Below are 17,254 nucleotides of genomic sequence, written 5' to 3'. Positions count from 1 at the left end.
AATAATTCTTTAAATTTTGCAATTTGGGACAGAACTCTACAATTCAGATAGCCCAAAAAAAATAATAATAATAAAAAACAAATCGCTCACGGTTTCCTCTATGGGGACTGATGTGTCCACTCTATGTTGATAATATAGATCAATGTAATCCACATCAAGTCGCTTCAAGCTAGCTTCACAACACGAGCGCACGTAATCAGGGGTGCCCTTCACGATCACGCCATTATCTCTTAGTCCTACAACCCCAAACTTTGTGGCTATTTGTACCTTTTCTCTGGGCAACATCTTGAAGGCCTGAAATCGAAGGAATAAGATTCAAAAAAATCTGACAAGGTTTTCCTTCTATGATACAAAAGTAATTATTGACCAATTCCTAAACAAACATATTTCATCAGGACTGTGATTCTTAAGTTACCACTTGACCTATGTCTGAATTATATAAGAGGTAAGAGAATTCAAAGAAATGACCATAACCTTTCCCAGAAGAATTTCATTAGCATTTTGTCCGTACATATCAGCAGTATCAAAGAAAGTGATTCCTCTACTGAAAGCATGTTTTATCATTGAGATGCCATCCTCTTCTGAGACTGGAGAGCTATAACCTCCACTCAGGTTCATGCATCCAAGCCCCAACTTTGAAACCTGTAAGAGCGTGAAAAACACACAATTGTAGAAAACAAATTTCCAGGATTTGATTTTAAAAAAAAATTACATATGGGTAGTTTACCTCGAGGCCTTGGGTACCAAGTTTCACCCTTGGAACTTGGAGTTTCTCTTCTGCCATTTTTGAAGCTGTAGTTTTGGTTTCTTTGTTTTGGGTGTCTTTCAAGTTTCAATAAGTAGAGAGACAGTTGACTCTAACGTCAGCAATGAGCAGAACGAGACAGAGGATTCTGGGTTGGCTCCAACTCGAAGGCTCCGTATGACTAAAAGTGTTAAGCCGGGACACGTGCTCTTTATCTTTGTCATGATTAATCATGAACTTATAAAGTTTTGACAAGTGTCCCAAAGTTCAGTGTAATTGGAAACAAGTTCAAAATATTTTAAAAGTTAAGAAATATCCCCTAGACTTTGCAAAATGTCAGGTAGAACTTGGGAGAGAAATTTACAGTCTCGATTTGACCACATAATATATTTTGTGTCACCAAGTTTTAATTTTGTTTCCTCTCACTTTCATGGTTGGTCAACTTCAAAATGGATATATGTTACAATTCTATTGGACAAATGTATGATAACATGGTACGTTAGTCTCATCAAAAACTTTCTCTAGTAACATAAATTATATATACGTGCCCCAACGTTATTTTAATTGAACGAATTTTGAACACAATAGTGTACATTCCGTAGTTTCTATTAGTTCTTGTGGCTGATTTTAGGCTCCTGATGTTACCCTTGAATGCAAATGCCGACCTCATAATACAAGTAATGTAAAGACCATTAACTATTCATAATAGTTTGAATGTCAAAGTATCTAAATTTTTTAGAACAATATTTGAATAGTCACTGCATAAGAACCCAAAACTCCAAAAGGAGGTAGGAACAAATTCATCTTTTAATTTAGGAGATTGTTTACTAGAAATAGCCTTAAGCGTTTACATTTGATTCGGTACATGATAGTTATGTAGCAAAAACATAGCAATCTGAATTAAAATACATAAAAGCTACCCTGCATTTTCCTGGTAGATTTTGCAATCTCTATTTACCAAAATTTTATTACAACTTGAGGCTATAACTTTTGGTTAACAACGCAAGATAATTTCAGTTCACAAAATTGGCAGAATTAAATTTACAAATTACCATCCAATAGGTAGAGTCATGTAGTAGAATTTATTGATAATTTAGCATTTATTTGAATAAAGTATTGCATCCCGACCCCAAGCGTGAGATAGCTACTAAGGCAGCATCAAGAAATATTTTGAGTTCAAACCTAGCAATCTTTTAGGGGTGTGTTTGCAAAGAAATAAGAACTTATCTTAACTTGTAATTTCTCTCCTCTTTAAAAGCTTAGCATTCTTATTCGATTCTGATTTTACTTCATTATTTGCTTATTTTTACTTTTATTTCATTTTTGTTTCAGATTATATCTATGAATATCCCCTTAAATTGGAACATTTAATCTCTTGCTACCAACTTGGAAAGGCTATCCTTGGACGATATGTTGAAACTTAATGTTACAGACTAGGTCAATCAATTTTCTAAAAACAATTAATAATTCTATCAATTTTCTAATTATTTATTAGTTAAATGCATACTTTTATGCTCATTTTTTAACCTTAACAAAAACAAAAACTTATGCGCCATAATTTTAGTTGAGTAATGGATTTGTATTTCTTAGCCTATGAATGTCTTTATTGTGCATGTCTTTAGTCCGATCATTTGTTGGAACTATTCAAGTATTATACTTGAAAAAAAAAAATGTTTGGGCCCAAGGCTCTAAGTAGAAATGAAAAATTCATTTTCATATTTATATTATGGTAACATAATCCTTTCACATTTGATTTATGAGAATCTCTTTCTCTCAAGCATTTTGTGCTGTTAGATAATCAGTAAAAAATTTTATTTAAAGAATCATCATATTCATAATTTCTCCTCGTCATTTTTTTTATTTTAATTTTGAAAGAAAGTTATCTATGTATGTATTCTTTGCAAATTTATTTGTTTTTAGTGAAAGCATATATAGAAATTACCCAAAAGATTAGAGGAAAGTCAAACCAATTAATAATCAAATCAAGGTGCTTCAAGCTTGCTTCACGCTTCTCAAAAAAAAAAAAAGCTTGCTTCACGACAAAACAGAGTACATACTCAGGGGTATCTATTTCTGTAATCCCAAACTTTGTGGCTGATCTTGTAACCTAGGCAACTGCTTCAAGGCTAGAAACTAGAAAGGAGTGAACTATTTCCCCCCAAATAAATTGACATAATTTTAACAATGATTTGATTTCCACCTTATGATTTTCGTAGTAATGTCTAAGAGTAGCTATTTACCAATACCTTAAACAAACACATTTCTTATTTGCATGAAAAAATTACAGATTTCTTCCTCAATTATAAGTTAGAAATACTACTTACTCCTTTAAATTTAATAATGCTACAATCAACTCTTACCCTAACAATTTAAGTTACTTTATAATAACAAGTCCATAGCACCCCTAATCAATTTAATTTATTTTACAAACGTTAAATATTCATCAAAATGAAATATATTTTTGTGTGTAATACGGCAACGTTATCCTTGTTAAGTTAATTTAATTACTAATTTATGATTTTTTTAATTCAAAATTTTGGCATAAACATAAGCTATTTGTATTTTGAATTTTCTTTTAAAATATTATTCCATGATAAGACAACTTCATTTTATTCCATTTTCATAATCATTACCTTTCTAAGATGAATTTCATTAGTATATATATGGTCCATATCTATCAGCAGTATCAAAGAAAGTGATTCCTTTGTTGCATGCTTTATTATTGAGATGCCATCCTCTTCAGAGACCGGAGAATTGTAACCTCCACTCAGGCTCATGCATCCAAACCCCAGCTTTAAACAAAAAAAGACAGTCAGAGAAAACAAATTATCAGAATGAAAGGAAAAAAATACAAAAGGAAAAAATGAAAACTACAAATCGGAAATGCGAATTACACTGTTGGAATTTGGATTTTGTTCTTTTCTGCCATCTTTGGAAAAGCTGTTAGCTTTTCCTCTCTTTGTAGCTTAGCTTAACTCTTATTAAAGGAGGGCGTAAGAGAGTTAATGGTGTTGCTGTTTTGTGCTTTGTACCATGGACTAACAAAATAAAGCAGGATTTGGAACTAATCAAAAGAAGGCAACAATAAAAATTGTTCGAAGGTGGGGCTAATTACTATACCTGGGTCTGTTACGTGGCAGGGTATTATTCTACCACAAGACCACTGGTGCCTTGGTGGTGAAGGAATTTGAAAGTTTTTTAATGTGTCAATTTAGCCTCCTGAATGGTATTGTGAACTTCACAATTTATGCAATTATTCTCATTTCTGAACAACACCTACTCACCTTTTATCATTTAACCACTCAAGTTGCAGTGACAATGTAGTATGTTGAGAAACTATATTTTCAATACAGTGTGCTCCAGGTCTTGTTGAGAAACAGCTTGAGCTAAAATATGGTTCACAGATTTCATTCATGTCACATTCGTGGAACTCAAAAAGGCTGAAAATATTTCAACATATATCTACACTATGATGAAGTAAAATCCAGGAAAATCATTACAATCCAAAATTTGGATATTTCTAATCTTTATTTTCAAGGAAAGCGAGTTGGCAAGATTTTATAGTAACTTGGAATTCAGCTTTAACTTAGAAAAGTTCAAACATGCGTAATTTCCTTTCACAAATTGGCCATGCCAAATTTCCAAACATATAGTAGATCGTAATAATCAAAGTTTAACATCAAATAGGCAGATAGCCAAGTAGTAGATTGTACAGATAATTTGGCATTTATCTGCCATTATTTGAATAAAGTATTGCATCCCAGCCCCAAGTAAGATAGGCAGCATCCAGAACTATTTTAAGTTCAAACCTAGCAGTCTTTTGGAGGTGTGTTTGCAAACTTCCACGATGCTTTATCAAAGCCTTCCGGGTCTCTGTTTCCTGCTACCTCTTCTATGGGCACAGCGTCAGAAATTTCTTTCAGATCCTCTTTTGTAAGTTTAATCCTCAAGGAGTCAATATTGTCATCAAGGTTTTTCATCTTAGTTGTCCCTGAAAATTGAAGCAACTTAACAGTAAGTAATATCGCTGGTAATATCATTTTATCCGCTGGGTTTTTTAAACTCTATATACTTCTTCAAGGCACTACATGAATCACAAACTCGAAAGAAAGAAGTTACCGGGAATAGGTACGACATCATCCCCCTGTCCGAGAACCCATGCTAGGGCTAGTTGAGCAGAAGTGCAATTGTACTTTTTGGCAAGGTTCCCTATGCGAAAATAAATACTCTTGTTCCTGTCCAGGTTCTCTCCTTTGAACCTAGGAAGAAAATGCTTATAAAACAAACACACGTATCATTTTCATATGTACGACGATATATAAAACAGTAGCATTAAAAGAAACTGTAAATCTACTTTTGTTAGTTTAAAACATTTATATAGTACTGACTGAGGAAACAAAATGATGCGGATAAACATTGACCGAAAAAAGTACCAAAAAGCTATCTGCAGGTACATTCTCCACAACAGCTTTGCCACCGAAAAATCCACGACCAAGAGGACTGTATGGAACTATTCCAATGCCGAGTTCCCTGCCCACCTCAATGTATCAGAAGGACAGCCTTGTATTTATTAGCATACACTTGCACAGAAAATCTAATCTATTCTATGCACGCAACTAAATTTAAAAAATTATACAAACATTAGGTACAAAATACTAGATTGGAACAAATAAATAGGCCCTTAGACACTCTTCAAAGGCCTGTAGAAGAAAAGACCAATGCGGATAGTGTTCACTGAAAGAAGAACAAACCTGCAGAGGGGTATTATCTCTTCCTCAATATCACGAGTCCAGAGGGACCATTCCATTTGTACAGCTGTGATGGGATGAACAGCATGTGCTCTCCTAATTGTGCCTGGGCTGGCCTCAGATAATCCAATGTACTTGATTTTACCCTCTTCCACCAGCTTCTTCATTTCGCCAATCTATAACATGACAAGTAATAGAGTTTCTAAAATAAATCTTCAAATTTTGCAATTTGGGACAGAACTTTACAATTCAGATATCCCCCAAAAAAAAAAAAAAAATTTGCTCACGGTTTCCTCTATGGGGACTGATGTGTCCACTCTATGTTGATAATATAGATCAATGTAATCCACATCAAGGCGCTTCAAGCTAGCTTCACAACACGAGCGCACATAATCAGGGGCACCCTTCACGATCACACCAGCAACTCCTATTCCTGCAATCCCAAACTTTGTTGCTACTTGTATCTTTTCTCTAGGCAACTGCTTCAAGGCCTGAAATGAAAAGGAGTGAATTATTTTTCCAATAAATTCACAATATTCTGATAATGATTTCCATCCTATGATATCCACAATAATACCCAAAAGTAGCTATTTACCAATTCCCTTAACAAAAATATTTCATTATTAGCATAAAATATTTCATTATTAGTATTGTGATCCTTGTATTGTCAACGAGTTATAAGAAAAATTACTCGAATCTTAGTAACCATCATACTCCTTAAGTTACCACTTGATCTATGTGTGAATTGTATATAATTAAATTTATCATACAGAAACGTTGTTAAGAAAATTGCAACAGAAAACCATAACCTTTCCAAGAAGAACTTCATTAGCATTTTGTCCGTACACATCAGCAGTATCAAAGAAAGTGATTCCTTTACTGAAAGCATGCTTTATCATTGATATACCATCCTCTTCTGAGACTGGAGAGCTATAACCTCCACTCAGGTTCATGCATCCATAACCCAATTTTGAAACCTGTAAAAGCATGCAAAACACACAATCATAGAAAACAAATTTTCAGGACCTTTTTTGAAAAAATGAAAATTACAAATGGGTTGTTTACCTCAAGGCCTTGGGTACCCAATTTCACTCTTGGAACTTGGTGTTTCTCTTCTGCCATTTTTGAGGCTGTAGTTTGGCTTCTTTGTTTCAATGTCTTTCAATGAGGAGAGATGGTTGACTTTAACTTGAGGAATGAGCAGAATGAGACAAAGAGGATTGGGGCTCGGCTCCAACTCCAAGGTTGTGTCTTGACAAGGGCCAAGCTGGAATATGTTCTCCGTATCTTTATCATGGCGAATAATGTAATATGGTTACAATTATAAAGTTTGGAAAAATCCTGAAGTTCAGTGTAATTGGAAGCAAGTTCAAAAATGTTTAAAAGTTGACAAATAAGCCCTAGACTTTGCAAAATTTCTGGTAGGAGAGATATTTATGTTCTCGGTGTGACTGTCAAATAACGAGACCCTCTAATAAAATTATATTAAACGATCTAATTTTGACCAACTTTAAAATGGATATATATACTAAAATTTTATTAGATAGGCGTGTGATGACGTGGATGTCAGTATACTTGAAATTTTTTCTAACATCAAGATTACATATGTGCCGCATTATTGTGTTGTTTCAATTGAATATGTTTTGAGTGCAATCCAATTTGAATGCAATATTGTGCATCCTGTCGTTTCTTTTGGCTCCTGTGGCTGAATTTATCCTCCTGATGTTAGCCTTGAATGAATAATTGAATATGCCATGGCTTTGTATTTTCTTTGATTGAAGGCTAATGGCACACTCATAATACAAGCAATGCAACGACCATAAACTATTTATAATAGCTTGAGTTTTGAACATCAAGGATTTTAAATTTTCAGAGCAATACTTGAATAGCTTTTGCATTAGTACGCACAAGGAGGAAAATAGGAACAAGTTCATCTTTTAATTTGGGTGATTGCCTGCTGGAAACAGCCTTGAGTCATAGAGAGTGTACATATCTTTCAGTACATAATATTCATGTAGCAACAACATAGCAGGCTATAATCAAATACATAAAAGCAACCTTGCATTTTCCTTATCATTTACTGAAACAAGGAGAACGAATTCTCTCCATCGTGATAGAAATTTGTATCCTTTCTTTTGCTTTTGTTGCAAGAAAATATTTTGGCTTTTGCTTATATTAGTGATTCAGTTCCGTAAATGCAACAAAATCAGGAACATAATCCTAAGAAACACACAAGGGAAAGAAAAAAAAATGAAAAAGAAAGCTTAAGTACCATTTACAATTTGAAATGTTGTTAAGCCCACAAGGTAGAACTCAAATTTAGCTATTGGAATTTGCAACCTTGTTTTCAAAAAAAGAGTTGGCAAGCTTTTACAGCAACTTGAATTCAGGATGTGACTTCAGGTTTACAATAAAAGATATTCTCAGTTCACAAATGGCCACACTAAATTAACAAATATAGTAGATCATAGTGATCATCCGAAGTTTACAGCTAATTAGGTATTTATTTGAATAAAGTACTGCATCCCAACCCCAAGAGTGAGATAGGCAGCATTCCAACGTCCAGGATATTTCAAACCTCATTGCCTTTTTGGAGGGGTGTTTGCAAACCTCCACGATGATTTGTCAAAGATATCTGGGAATCTGCCTCCAGCTACCTCTTCTATCGGTACAGCATCAGAAATTTCTTTCAGATCCTCTTTTGAAAGTTTTACCATCAAGGAGCCAATATTTTCATCCAGGTTCTTAATCTTAGTTGTCCCTGAAACTCGAAGCAAAATAACAGTAACCATTAATGCAGGTAATCTTATCTTGATAGGCTGGGTTTTTCTAAACTCTATACACTTCTTCAAGGCACTACATGAATCACAAACCCAAAAGAAATTTACCAGGAATTGGTACAACATCATCCCCCTGTCCAAGAACCCATGCCAGTGCTAGTTGAGCAGAACTGCATTTGTTCTTTTTGGCAAGGTTCTCTATGCGAACATAAATACTCCTGTTTCTGTCCAGGTTCTCTCCATTGAACCGAGGGAAAAGATGCTTATAAAAGAAACGAATGCATTGTCTTAATATGTATTACGATATATAAAACATTAAATGAAACTGGAAAACTAGTGTTTAAGACAATGATATAGTACTGACGTAGGAAACAAAATGATGTGGATAAAAATAGCTGAAAAACATACCAACAAGCTATCTGCAGGTACACTTTCCACTACAGCTTTGCCACCAAAAAATCCACGACCAAGAGGACTGAATGGAACTATTCCAATGCCAAGTTCCCTGTACACTTTAATGTATCAGAAGGGCAGCCTAGTACATATTAGCATATACTTCCACAGAAAATCTAATCTACTCTATGCAATTAATGAATAAACAAAATTCTGTATCTATGGCCATTAGGTACAGAATACTAGATTGGCACAAATAAATAGGTCCTTGGACACTCTTCAAAGGCCTATAGAAGAAAAGAATAATGGGGATAGCATTCATTGAAAGCAGATCAGACCTGCAAAGTGGTATTATCTCTTCCTCAATATCACGAGTCCAGAGGGACCATTCCATTTGTACAGCTGCAATGGGATGAACAGCATGTGCTCTCCTAATTGTGTCTGGACTAGCCTCAGATAATCCAATGTACTTGATTTTACCCTCTTCCACTAGCTTCTTCATTTCACCAATCTATAACATGACAAGGGATATAGTTTCTAACATATTCTTTCATATTGTAATTTGGGACAAATCTTTACAATTCACATAGTTAGCCTGGAGAGAAAAAAATAATCATAATAATAAGTCACCGTTTCCTCTATAGCAACTGATTTGTCCACTCTATGTTGATAATATAGATCAATGTAATCCACATCAAGACGCTTCAAGCTAGCTTCACAACACGAGCGCACATAATCAGGGGCACCCTTCACGATGATATCAGTATCTCCTATTCCTGCAATCCCAAACTTCGTCGCTACTAGTATCTTTTCTCTAGGCAACTGCTTCAAGGCCTGAAATCAAAAGGAGTGAATTTTTTTTTTCCAATAAATTCGCAATATTCTGATAATGATTTCCATCCTATGATATCCACAACAATCCCCAAAAGTAGCTATTCACCAATTCCTTAAACAGAAATATTTCATTATTAGTATTATGATCTTTGTATTACCAACAAGTTATAAGAAAAATTACTTGAATCTTTGCAACTATCATACTCCTTAAGTTACCACTTGATCTATCTGTGAATTGTATATAATTAAATTAATGAAACAGAAATATTGTTTAGAAAACTGCAACAGAAGACCATGACCTTTCCAAGAAGAACTTCATTAGCATTTTGTCCGTAAACATCAGCAGTATCAAAGAAAGTGATTCCTTTACTGAAAGCATGCTTTATCATTGTTATGCCGTCCTCTTCTGAGACTGGAGAGCTATAACCTCCGCTCAGGTTCATGCATCCAAAACCCAATTTTGAAACCTGTAAAAGCATGCAAAACACACAATTATAGAAAACAAATTTTCAGGACCTTTTTTTGAAAAAAAGGTAAAAATTACAAATGGACAGTTTACCTCAAGGCCTTGGGTACCCAGTTTCACTCTTGGAACTTGGAGTTTCTCTTCTGCCATATTTGAGGATGTTGTTTTGGTTTCTTTGTTTCAGTGTTTTTCAGTAAGTAGAGTTCGTTGACCTTAACTTGGACAATGTGCAGAATGAGGACAAAGAGGAATGCGGTTCGGCTTCAACTCCGAGGTTGTGTCTTGACAAGTGTTAAGCTGGAATACGTGTCTCTATTTTTATCATAAGCATTCATGTAATATTATAATTATTAAGTTTTAACAAAATTCTGAAGTTCAGTGTAATTGGAAACAAGCACAAAATAGTTTAAAAGTTGACAAATAAAGCCTAGACTTTGCACAATGTCCGGTAGGAGAGATACTTACGCTCTCAATGTGACGACCATCAAATATCGAGGCCATGTAATAAAATGATGTTAAACGATCTAATTTTCTTTGCTCTTATTTTCATGATTGACCAATTTTAAAATGGATATATATACTAAAATTTTATTGGATAAGTGTACGATCATGTGGTATGTCAATTCCACTTAAGATTTTTTCTAGTAACGAGATACATATGTACTATATCCTTGTGTCTTTCCGATTGAACAAGTTTTGAGTGCAATCCAATTTGAATCCTATATTGTGCAACCTGTGGTTTTTTTTTTTTTTTGATTGAAGGCTCATACCGAACTCATGGTACAAGAAATGCAACAACCATAAACTATTTATAATAGCTTGAGTTTTGAATACCAAGGATTTAAAATTTTCAGAACAATACTTGAAAAGTTGTTGCATTAGTACTCAAAAGATGGAAAATCGGAACAAGTTCATCTTTTAATTTTAGAGATTACTTGCTGGAAACACCCTTGAGTCGATAGTGATTGCACATTTCCTTCAGCACATAATATTCATTTAGCAACAACATAGCAGGCTCAAATCAAATACATAAAAGCTACCCTGCATTTTCATTATCATTTATTAAAACAAACAGTAGTAATTCTCAACATTGTGACAGAATCTCAAATCATTTCTTTGCTTTTGTCGCAAGAAAAACAGTTTGGGTTTTGCTTATCTTGTTGATCCCCTTCAATGCTGGTTTGCTAGATTCTGCAATTATTCAAGACATCATTTCTTATAACTTAAGCTAAATAAGTTGCTCATCGGTACAATTTTTACAAATTTCAAATGCTTTTAGTAGCTGGAGGAGGTGGACCATCTTTTGCTGGTGTGTTCGCGAACTTCCAGGAGTAGCGAAGGAGACCGCCAATTACCCCATCCCCTGCTACCTCATTGATGGGAATCACAGAAGAAATCTCATCTAAATCTTCATTTGTAAGTTTCACTCTCAAAGAACCTATATTGTCGTCAAGATTTTTAATCTTTGTTGTACCTGCCAAAAAAATTAAGCACATACAAGGCTTATCAACTCATATAGGAGAGATGTCTATCATGATTGCACCGGCCGACAAGAAAAGAAAGATTAACTCACCAGGAATTGGTGCTACATCATCTCCTTGATGAAGAATCCAAGCAAGTGCAAGTTGTGCAGGGTTGCATTCATGCTTTTCGGCTAACTTTTGCAGACGCAAATATAAGATCTTGTTTTTGTCAATGTTCTCTCCTGAGAACCTAGGATGCCATGTCTTGCGTAAAGGTTGGCCATCAGTTAATCAATTCAAAATTACTCTCAAAAGTAACAAGATCAGAATAGCAAATGAACCAATGAAACATTGTAGACTAAAACGTACCAGAATACTACTTGCAGGCAAACTTTCAACACTAGCCTTGCCACCAAAAAATCCTCTGCCAAGTGGACTATATGGAACTATCCCAATTCCAAGTTCCCTATAACATAATATTCCAGCATGACAATTGCCTCTCATTAACAGAAATCACACTTACAGGAATACACGGATCTGTTAACTAAGAGGTAACTTGAGAATCATTTACCAAAGAAAATCTGGTGAAGTTGAATAGATAAAAATGAAAATGGTAACATTTCAATTGCAATTCCGTTATAAAAAACCTGCAAAGTGGGACTATTTCATCCTCAATTGCGCGAGTCCAGAGCGACCACTCCATTTGTAAGGCAGTAACAGGATGAACGGCATGTGCCCTTCTTATAGTATCAGGGCTAGCTTCAGATAAACCGATATACTTTATTTTCCCTTCATCCACCAACTTCTTAAGTTCTCCCATCTGATAAGAAGCAAAATGCACCACCATAACTATTGATGCAGCAACTAATGACTATTGACAAGGAAATCAGAAATGAAGGCAGCAGATTACGTACAGTATCCTCTATAGGTACCGTTGTGTCAACACGATGCTGATAATAGAGATCAATGTATTCAACGTCAAGACGCTTCAGGCTAGCCTCACAGCAGGCTCTAACATACTCAGGGGTACCGTTTATTACAAGGCCACTAACGTCAAATTTGACAACACCAAATTTTGTGGCTAGTTGCACTTTCTCTCTTGGAAACTGCTTCAGAGCCTGAAAAGATTCATCAATTAATTACTTACATGCCAAGAGTTTTCATCTATCGACATTGTGAATTGGTCATTAACCTTTCCAACAAGACGTTCATTAGCATTATTGGCTCCATAGACGTCTGATGTGTCAAAGAATGTGATTCCTTGATCAAATGCGTGCTTGATTATTGATATGCCAACTTCATCAGGGACAGGATCATTGTACATTCCAGTGAGGCCCATGCAACCAAATCCCAACTTTGACACCTTTAAGACATAAAATTCATTAAAAAATATTATATGAGAAACAATAATGTCTCTTTGTGATTGTTTATATTTTTCATGATACTGTAAAAGAAAAGAGTTACCAAATGAACTTTACCTCAAATCCTTGCCCACCAAGTTTCACTGTTGGAATCTTGATTCTTTGTTCTTCAGCCATTTTCTTCAAACGTATTCTTCTTCTTCTTCTTCTTTTCTTGATACTGGCTTAAGACTTGTCTCAGACTCTTAATATGCATAGATATGGAGGCATGGGACTAATGACATTTATAAGGAACCAAAAGGAAGGTGGCCTTAGCCCTTAGGCGTAATCCTCGTGTCTTATAATTATTTATTTTTAGAATTAAAAAAAAAAATCAACATAACGGTCAATCGAGTCTGTTTTACTGTTTTTGTTTATTAAACAATTGTTTTTATTTATCGAACAATGCTAAATAAATGATAGGGTAAAATTTTGATTGAAATCTTAGGGCAAGTAGCTATCAATCAACTTATTTTTTGTCAAGACATTTTAATCTTCTTATGCTTTTTATCAAAATTTTATAACCTAATTTTTTATCAAAATAATATTTTTGTTATTGATATTTTTAATTTACATAATAAAATGGGCATGTATGATCTGTACTATGTATGATATCAAATTGAAATTTTCGTACCAATACGATTGAAATGATTTGTTCTTGTAATTATGAAAATTCAAATCATTAGGAAATTAATAAGGATTTTAATTTATTGCCATGGAGTAGTGCGGGCGCCCTCATTTTTTTTATGCGAACATTCTTTTATGTCGTGGGATTTAATAGAGTCAGATTTGAATGCTATTAGACCACACGATTTTATAGTGCATTCAAAAACTGACTTTATTAAATCATATATTTTAATAGTGTGTTTGCATTTAAAAAAATGAAGGTGCATGCACTTCTGATGTGTGTAATCATTGTCAGATGTAGACACCCTCATTTTTTTAAATGCAGATGCACTATTAAGTTGTATGGTTTAATAAAGTTAGTTTTTGAATGCGCTATAAAGTCGCGTAGTTTAATTACATTAAAATCTGACTCTATTAAACCCCACAACTTAGAAGTGTGTTAGCATAAAAAAAAAAGAGAGAGTCTGTACTAGATCAGTTTAATAACATTAAAATCTGTCTCTATTAAACCTCACCACTTAAAGTTGTGCACTTTTTTTTTTAAAGGTAAAGTTGTGCACTTTAATGGCATTAAAATTTGACTCTATTGAATCCCATGGCTTCAAAACGTGTCAGCCAAAAAAAAAAAAAATTGAGAGCGTCCGTACTAAAGAAGGATTGTATACACACACACACAACAACTATGACCAAAATAAAAATTTAAATTTAAGCATAAACAACAATTTTTCAGTGTTAATTTGAAAAATAAAAATCTTTAAAATGTCTAAGCACTGAAATTGAGCGTTATACACTATTCAATTTAAAAAAAACAAATATCTTCATAAAAAAAATTTAAAACAAACATACTGTGTGAGGCCCTGCTTGATATTAATCATGTATTGTATTATAAAATTTTCATTATACAAAAATAAAATAAAACTAATTTAACTTCTAAATCACAACGGTAATGCGCTGTAGCTGCCTTGAGTAGTCTTTGATGACTGCCGACTGCGCAATTGAATTTTGTCACTTCCAAATTTGAACATCAAATCAAACATGTGAATAAGTGACAAATTGTAACCTGAAGCTGTAAAGAATCGTATTCTACGTTCATCAGGTAAGCAAGTACGTAAGCACCCTTTTGCTAAACTGCGTTCATCATGTAAGCAAGTATGTAAGCACACGTTTGCTTAACAATATTAATCACGTAAGCAAGTATGTAAGCATTCTTTTGCTTTTATTCTTCTTCAAAATTGATAATTATTTTAGGACCCAAAATGGTTAAATACTTAAATACACATATACCAATAAAAATAGACATAAAGTCTCCAGAGTGTTTGTAGAACAAAATGACTAGCTGTTAAATATTAATAGATAAATAAGTGTTCGGTAAATATTATTTGCTTAAGTACTAAATGTTTACTAGAATCTTTAACAACGATACTTTTAAAATTAAGTAGAAACTCAACGATTATAAACCTACCCTATGCCATCTTTTTACTTTTTAGCTAGCAAGCCAATTGAATTATGATAACAACCAATATCATCTAATTGTAGTATTGTACTAATGTTCAACTCCCAGCAGGATTGACAAGCAACTTGGAAGCATGCATTTCTATTGGCTAATGTGCATTTGTATAGAACTCAAAAATTTAACAAGCTCTAAAACACTAAAAGAGTAAAGGTAATTAAAATTTTAAAAGAGAACAATGATATTTGATCAACTTAATTTATCTCATCAGTTTTTATTTTTTGATTATCTCTATGTATTTTTAGATTTATCCATAGCTCATGAACTTCTCCTCTTTCATATCTCTCTTAACTTTCTTGAATTGATTTACAATTTACGTCAAATGTTAGTCCTTAAACAAATTCCAAATTGCAATTGTCAGAGTGTTGGGTTAAAACAAAAAAAAAAAATTCAAAAAACCTATATCATCAACAACATTAAAAACCACTAATTATCCACAAAATTTAACAAAATTCAACAATAAATTATAATGTATTGTAGGTGGTGGTAGAATGATGGTGATGAAGATGTGTGATAGTAATGATGGACATGGTAGTGATGAAAGATAGGTACTGGGTGATGATGTTTAAGAGAGAGCATATGAGAGAGAGAATAAAAAAATATTTAACTTAATTATTTTTAATTTTTTGATGAAGATAATTTTAAAAATAAATAGGTATAATTTTAAAAATAAATGGGTTTAACTAGAAAGTCGAACAGATGGGATACGGTTAGGGATGGCAATGGGGAGGGGAGGGGAGGGGACCGATCTCCCCGTACCCATCCTCGATATTTTACGTATGTCCCCGTCCCCGTCAGAATTACTTGAGAGAATCCCCATCCCCTCCCCGAATAATAACAGGAAATCCCCGAGGGTCCCCGATCCCGAATAACTAATATATTTTTTTTTATTTTCGATTTTGAGTTAATCATATTAAAATAAAAAATTCAAATAAAAGTAAAGTTTGAAATATATCTACATTAATATCTATTACAAAAGCCACATACATTAAATTAGTAAGTAACGCAACATGCAAGGGATACAAACTTCTTTTACAAACTATCATGAACAAATTAATAGTCTAATACAAAATTGTTACAAATAAAATCGAATTTAGATTCAAAATTAACTTTTTCAATGGTGGCGTGGGCACTTTATAAATGTGGACTATTCCCTTTACAACACAATAGTTAAATCGGAGCAAATCAAGAGCAAATATTAAATTAGATATTAAAATTGTGATTCGCTGTGGGCAATTATAACATCTAAAAATAAATAAAAAATAGATTTAAGTTTAAAATATTTAAAGAATATTAAAATTAAAAAAAATGTTGGGCTAATAAAATCTACTCGGTCTTTTTAATGTTCTAAATAAAAATTTAGGACTTTAATTAGTTAATTGGCCTAAAAGTTTAATAATATAAATATTTTGATATTTTTTATTTTTACCAATATTTATAATTTTATAATTTATTTACTAGTAATTTTAAAAAATTAAAATAAAATTAAAAATTAAAATGGGGAAATGGGTAGGGGATGGGGATTCCACCTCATCCCCGTCCCCTCCCCGAATAAGAAATTTGATAAAAAAATTTTCCCGTCTCTTCCCCGAATAAGAAATTGGGTATGAAATTATTTCCATACTCTCCCCGAATGAAAAAAATCTCCGAAGGTATCCGTCCCCATGGAGATTTTTGCCATCCCTAGATACGGTGAGGCGGTCAAATGCATAGGGGGGGGGGGGGGGGGAAAAAGGTAAAAGTGGGTTCTGGGCATCTATCTACATATTTTAAACTCCCGTGTACTCGGCCCTGTTAAAGAATGGAAGCCCAGCTTAAGTCTTTTGAAACCCTTCTAAAATCTTTTTTTTTTCAGAATACCCGACTTTAATTATTTTTATCTAATAAAAAACTCCAATCCATTTCTTTCCTTTTGAATAAGCTTTTTCTCATTATATAGGAACTCCGCTAACCACATACACAGTAATAAAAAGAAATTATTAAAATAAAGTTTCAAGAAACCAACTGATTAATCCTAAACTAATTTCCAGTAAAAAAAAAATTCTTTAAAATATATTTTTAGTATAAAAAATTATATTTTCAAATATAAATTAAAAGATAAATATAGAATATTAGGTTGTGTGAGCGTACAAAATTTGTTAAAAAACAAATGTCTATTTGAATTTCCATTCAAAATATAATCAATTAAATTTGTCTTTGGCTATTTATGTAATTTTAATTAAAAATGGGTTTCAGAAGGACCTTAAAGGGGTAGTAATAGCACCACCGCACCAGTCAGCCTTAAATGG

General features: G+C 33.4%; 3 protein-coding genes and 1 long non-coding RNA gene across 13 annotated transcripts in view; all 4 read right to left on the bottom strand.

Moving 5' to 3' along the window:
- The window catches only part of LOC102609456 (probable aldo-keto reductase 1), a 46,326-nt gene that overhangs the window by 6,923 nt on the left and 22,149 nt on the right, over positions 1-17,254 (bottom strand). For 2 of the 10 annotated variants that reach the window (XM_052442067.1, XM_052442077.1), the window contains exons 1-3: positions 728-924; positions 475-642; positions 91-294 (exon numbers count right to left, since the gene is read on the bottom strand). In XM_052442067.1, the coding sequence (XP_052298027.1) occupies positions 91-294; positions 475-642; positions 728-784 (429 nt within the window). In that variant the 5' untranslated portion in view covers positions 785-924. Of the gene's footprint in view, positions 1-90; positions 295-474; positions 643-679; positions 938-4,571; positions 4,737-4,864; positions 5,019-5,178; positions 5,276-5,496; positions 5,670-5,780; positions 5,985-6,302; positions 6,471-6,558; positions 6,775-17,254 lie in introns of those variants that run through there. The other 8 variants (XM_052442069.1, XM_052442068.1, XM_052442078.1 and 5 more) reach the window with 8 other exon arrangements.
- LOC102609165 (probable aldo-keto reductase 1) lies at positions 7,782-10,264 on the bottom strand. The gene is made up of 7 exons (XM_006471593.3): positions 10,060-10,264; positions 9,800-9,967; positions 9,297-9,500; positions 9,005-9,177; positions 8,682-8,778; positions 8,382-8,535; positions 7,782-8,254 (listed from the first exon to the last, which is right to left on the bottom strand). The coding sequence occupies exons 1-7, from the start codon at positions 10,114-10,116 to the stop codon at positions 8,073-8,075; spliced, it is 1,035 nt and encodes a 344-aa protein (XP_006471656.2). The 5' UTR covers positions 10,117-10,264; the 3' UTR covers positions 7,782-8,072.
- LOC102623406 (perakine reductase-like) lies at positions 10,993-13,083 on the bottom strand. The gene is made up of 7 exons (XM_052442062.1): positions 12,908-13,083; positions 12,622-12,792; positions 12,344-12,547; positions 12,077-12,249; positions 11,799-11,895; positions 11,540-11,693; positions 10,993-11,440 (listed from the first exon to the last, which is right to left on the bottom strand). Exons 1-7 carry the CDS (start codon positions 12,965-12,967, stop codon positions 11,232-11,234), a joined length of 1,068 nt encoding a protein of 355 aa, XP_052298022.1. The 5' UTR covers positions 12,968-13,083; the 3' UTR covers positions 10,993-11,231.
- On the bottom strand, positions 14,300-16,689 carry LOC127902583 (uncharacterized). Its single transcript, XR_008054997.1, has 2 exons — positions 14,517-16,689; positions 14,300-14,443 (listed from the first exon to the last, which is right to left on the bottom strand). It is a non-coding gene; the product is annotated as an uncharacterized LOC127902583 (long non-coding RNA).

The sequence above is a fragment of the Citrus sinensis genome, chromosome 5 (genome assembly GCF_022201045.2).
Source record: "Citrus sinensis cultivar Valencia sweet orange chromosome 5, DVS_A1.0, whole genome shotgun sequence".
NCBI classification, from domain to species: Eukaryota; Viridiplantae; Streptophyta; class Magnoliopsida; order Sapindales; family Rutaceae; genus Citrus; species Citrus sinensis.
The sequence above is the reverse complement of the archived record's forward strand: the minus strand, read 5'-3'. Positions and strand labels throughout refer to the sequence as shown.